Source organism: Numida meleagris, unplaced genomic scaffold, assembly GCF_002078875.1.
Source record: "Numida meleagris isolate 19003 breed g44 Domestic line unplaced genomic scaffold, NumMel1.0 unplaced_Scaffold1844, whole genome shotgun sequence".
Classification (NCBI taxonomy): Eukaryota; Metazoa; Chordata; class Aves; order Galliformes; family Numididae; genus Numida; species Numida meleagris.
Genome location: NW_018363632.1, coordinates 1 through 1,591, shown reverse-complemented (window position 1 = coordinate 1,591; position 1,591 = coordinate 1). Strand labels below are relative to the sequence as shown.

At 69.2% G+C, this 1,591-nt stretch overlaps 1 protein-coding gene across 1 annotated transcript; it reads left to right on the top strand.

The window, feature by feature from the left end:
- Positions 1-6: 6 nt before the first annotated feature.
- Positions 7-1,585, top strand: SYNGR2 (synaptogyrin 2). The gene is made up of 4 exons (XM_021382220.1): positions 7-117; positions 411-648; positions 840-979; positions 1,053-1,585. Exons 1-4 carry the CDS (start codon positions 16-18, stop codon positions 1,248-1,250), a joined length of 678 nt encoding a protein of 225 aa, XP_021237895.1. The 5' UTR covers positions 7-15; the 3' UTR covers positions 1,251-1,585.
- Positions 1,586-1,591: the final 6 nt, after the last annotated feature.

Genomic DNA, 1,591 nt, shown 5'->3' with positions numbered 1-1,591 from the left:
GGCGGCGGCGGCGCGATGGAGGGCGGCGGCGCGTACGGGGCGGCCAAAGCCGGCGGTGCCTTCGACCTCGTGCGCTTCTTGCGGCAGCCGCAGGTCCTGGCGCGCATTACGAGCGCGGTGAGTGCGGCCGGGGCGGCCCCGCACCGCCGTGTGCTGCGCCGCGCGGGCCGGCCCGGCCTTCCCTTCACTTTCTCTTTCCCCGTGTCTCCGAGGCCTGGTCCGGCGCGGTTGTGCTCTTCCTCTCCCTTTCCCTTCCCGTCCTTCCTTCCTTCCCCGCGGCCTTCCCCCCGCGCCCGGCCATAGTCACGGGGCGCTCAGCTGAGCCCGGGGCGGTGCGGGGCGCGGGCAGCCCCCGACGGGGCCCCTCTGGTCCGGGGCCGCCCGCTGACGCCGCCGCTGCCGCCCCGCAGGTGTTTGCCCTGATCGTGTTCGCCTGCCTGGTCGGGGAAGGCTACATCAACTCCTCCTCCTCCCCGCACCTCTTCTGCGTCTTCAACCACAACGAGGATGCCTGTCGTTACGGCATCGGCATCGGCGTGCTCGCCTTCCTGGCCTGCATCTTCTTCTTCACGGTGGACGTTTACTTCCCGCAGATCAGCAACGCCACCGACCGCAAGTACCTGGTGCTGGCCGACCTCAGCTTCTCGGGTACGGCCTGGGCCGGGCTCTTGGCAATGGCCGTCCCGTGACGTGGCTGCGCGGTGCCTGGCGCAGGGAGCTGCCGCTGGCACGGTGCCTGCAGGCCGCGTGCTGCCAGCCCCGGGGAGCGGCAGGGCGCCGGGAGCAGCGGGGCTCTGGGAGCGGCAGGATGCGGCCTTCACGCCCACTTCCCCCCGCAGGGCTCTGGACCTTCCTCTGGTTCGTCGGCTTCTGCTTCCTGACCAACCAGTGGGCCTGGACGCGCGATGAGGACGTGCGCATCGTGGCCGACTCGGCGCGTGCTGCCATCGCCTTCAGCTTCTTCTCCATCTTCTCGTGGGTGAGTGCTGGGGGGGGGCTCCGCGGGGCCCTTCTGCTTAGCGCCGGGCCCTGACGGGCTCTGCCTTCTGCAGGGCTTCCTGATTGCCTTCGCCTACAAGCGGTATAAGATGGGGGTGGAGGACTTTGCGCGCAGCTACGTCGACCCCACGCCGGAGGTCTCCACGCCGTACACCAGTTACCCCAACATCAGCCACGACAGCTACCAGCAGCCGCCCTTCACCCAGACCGCGGATGCCACCGAGGGCTACCAGCCGCCGCCGGTGTACTGAGCCCCGGCCCGCTGGGATGGCTGTACAAGTGCAATTTTCTCTCGTGGGGTGGGAAGGGAGGGGCTTATCACTTGAACGGGGAAGGGGGCAGGAGGGTGATGGTTGCTTTGTGTGAAAACCACTGGGGTTGGGTGGGTGCTGGGGCAGAGGGCGGGGCCTGGTGCCCATTCCGGGGCTGTGTGCTCCTTGTTGTGAAGCAGTGATGGCCAAGCAGGACCTGCTGTGCACAGCCAGCTCCTCCTGGGCGGGGGGGGGGGATGGTTGGTGTGCAGGAGCGGCTGAGCCCCAGCCCCACTGCTGTGCTTCTGGGGGGGCAGTGGTGAGCACCCCCCGTTCTCTCC

Excerpts from the sequence above, each read along its gene's own strand:
- SYNGR2 (XM_021382220.1), top strand. The coding sequence starts at position 16 with ATGGAGGGCGGCGGCGCGTACGGGGCGGCCAAAGCCGGCGGTGCCTTC. Across the intron at positions 118-410 it reads TGGCGCGCATTACGAGCGCG|GTGTTTGCCCTGATCGTGTT; the intron begins GTGAGTGCGGCC and ends GCCGCCCCGCAG. Across the intron at positions 980-1,052 it reads TCTTCTCCATCTTCTCGTGG|GGCTTCCTGATTGCCTTCGC; the intron begins GTGAGTGCTGGG and ends TGCCTTCTGCAG.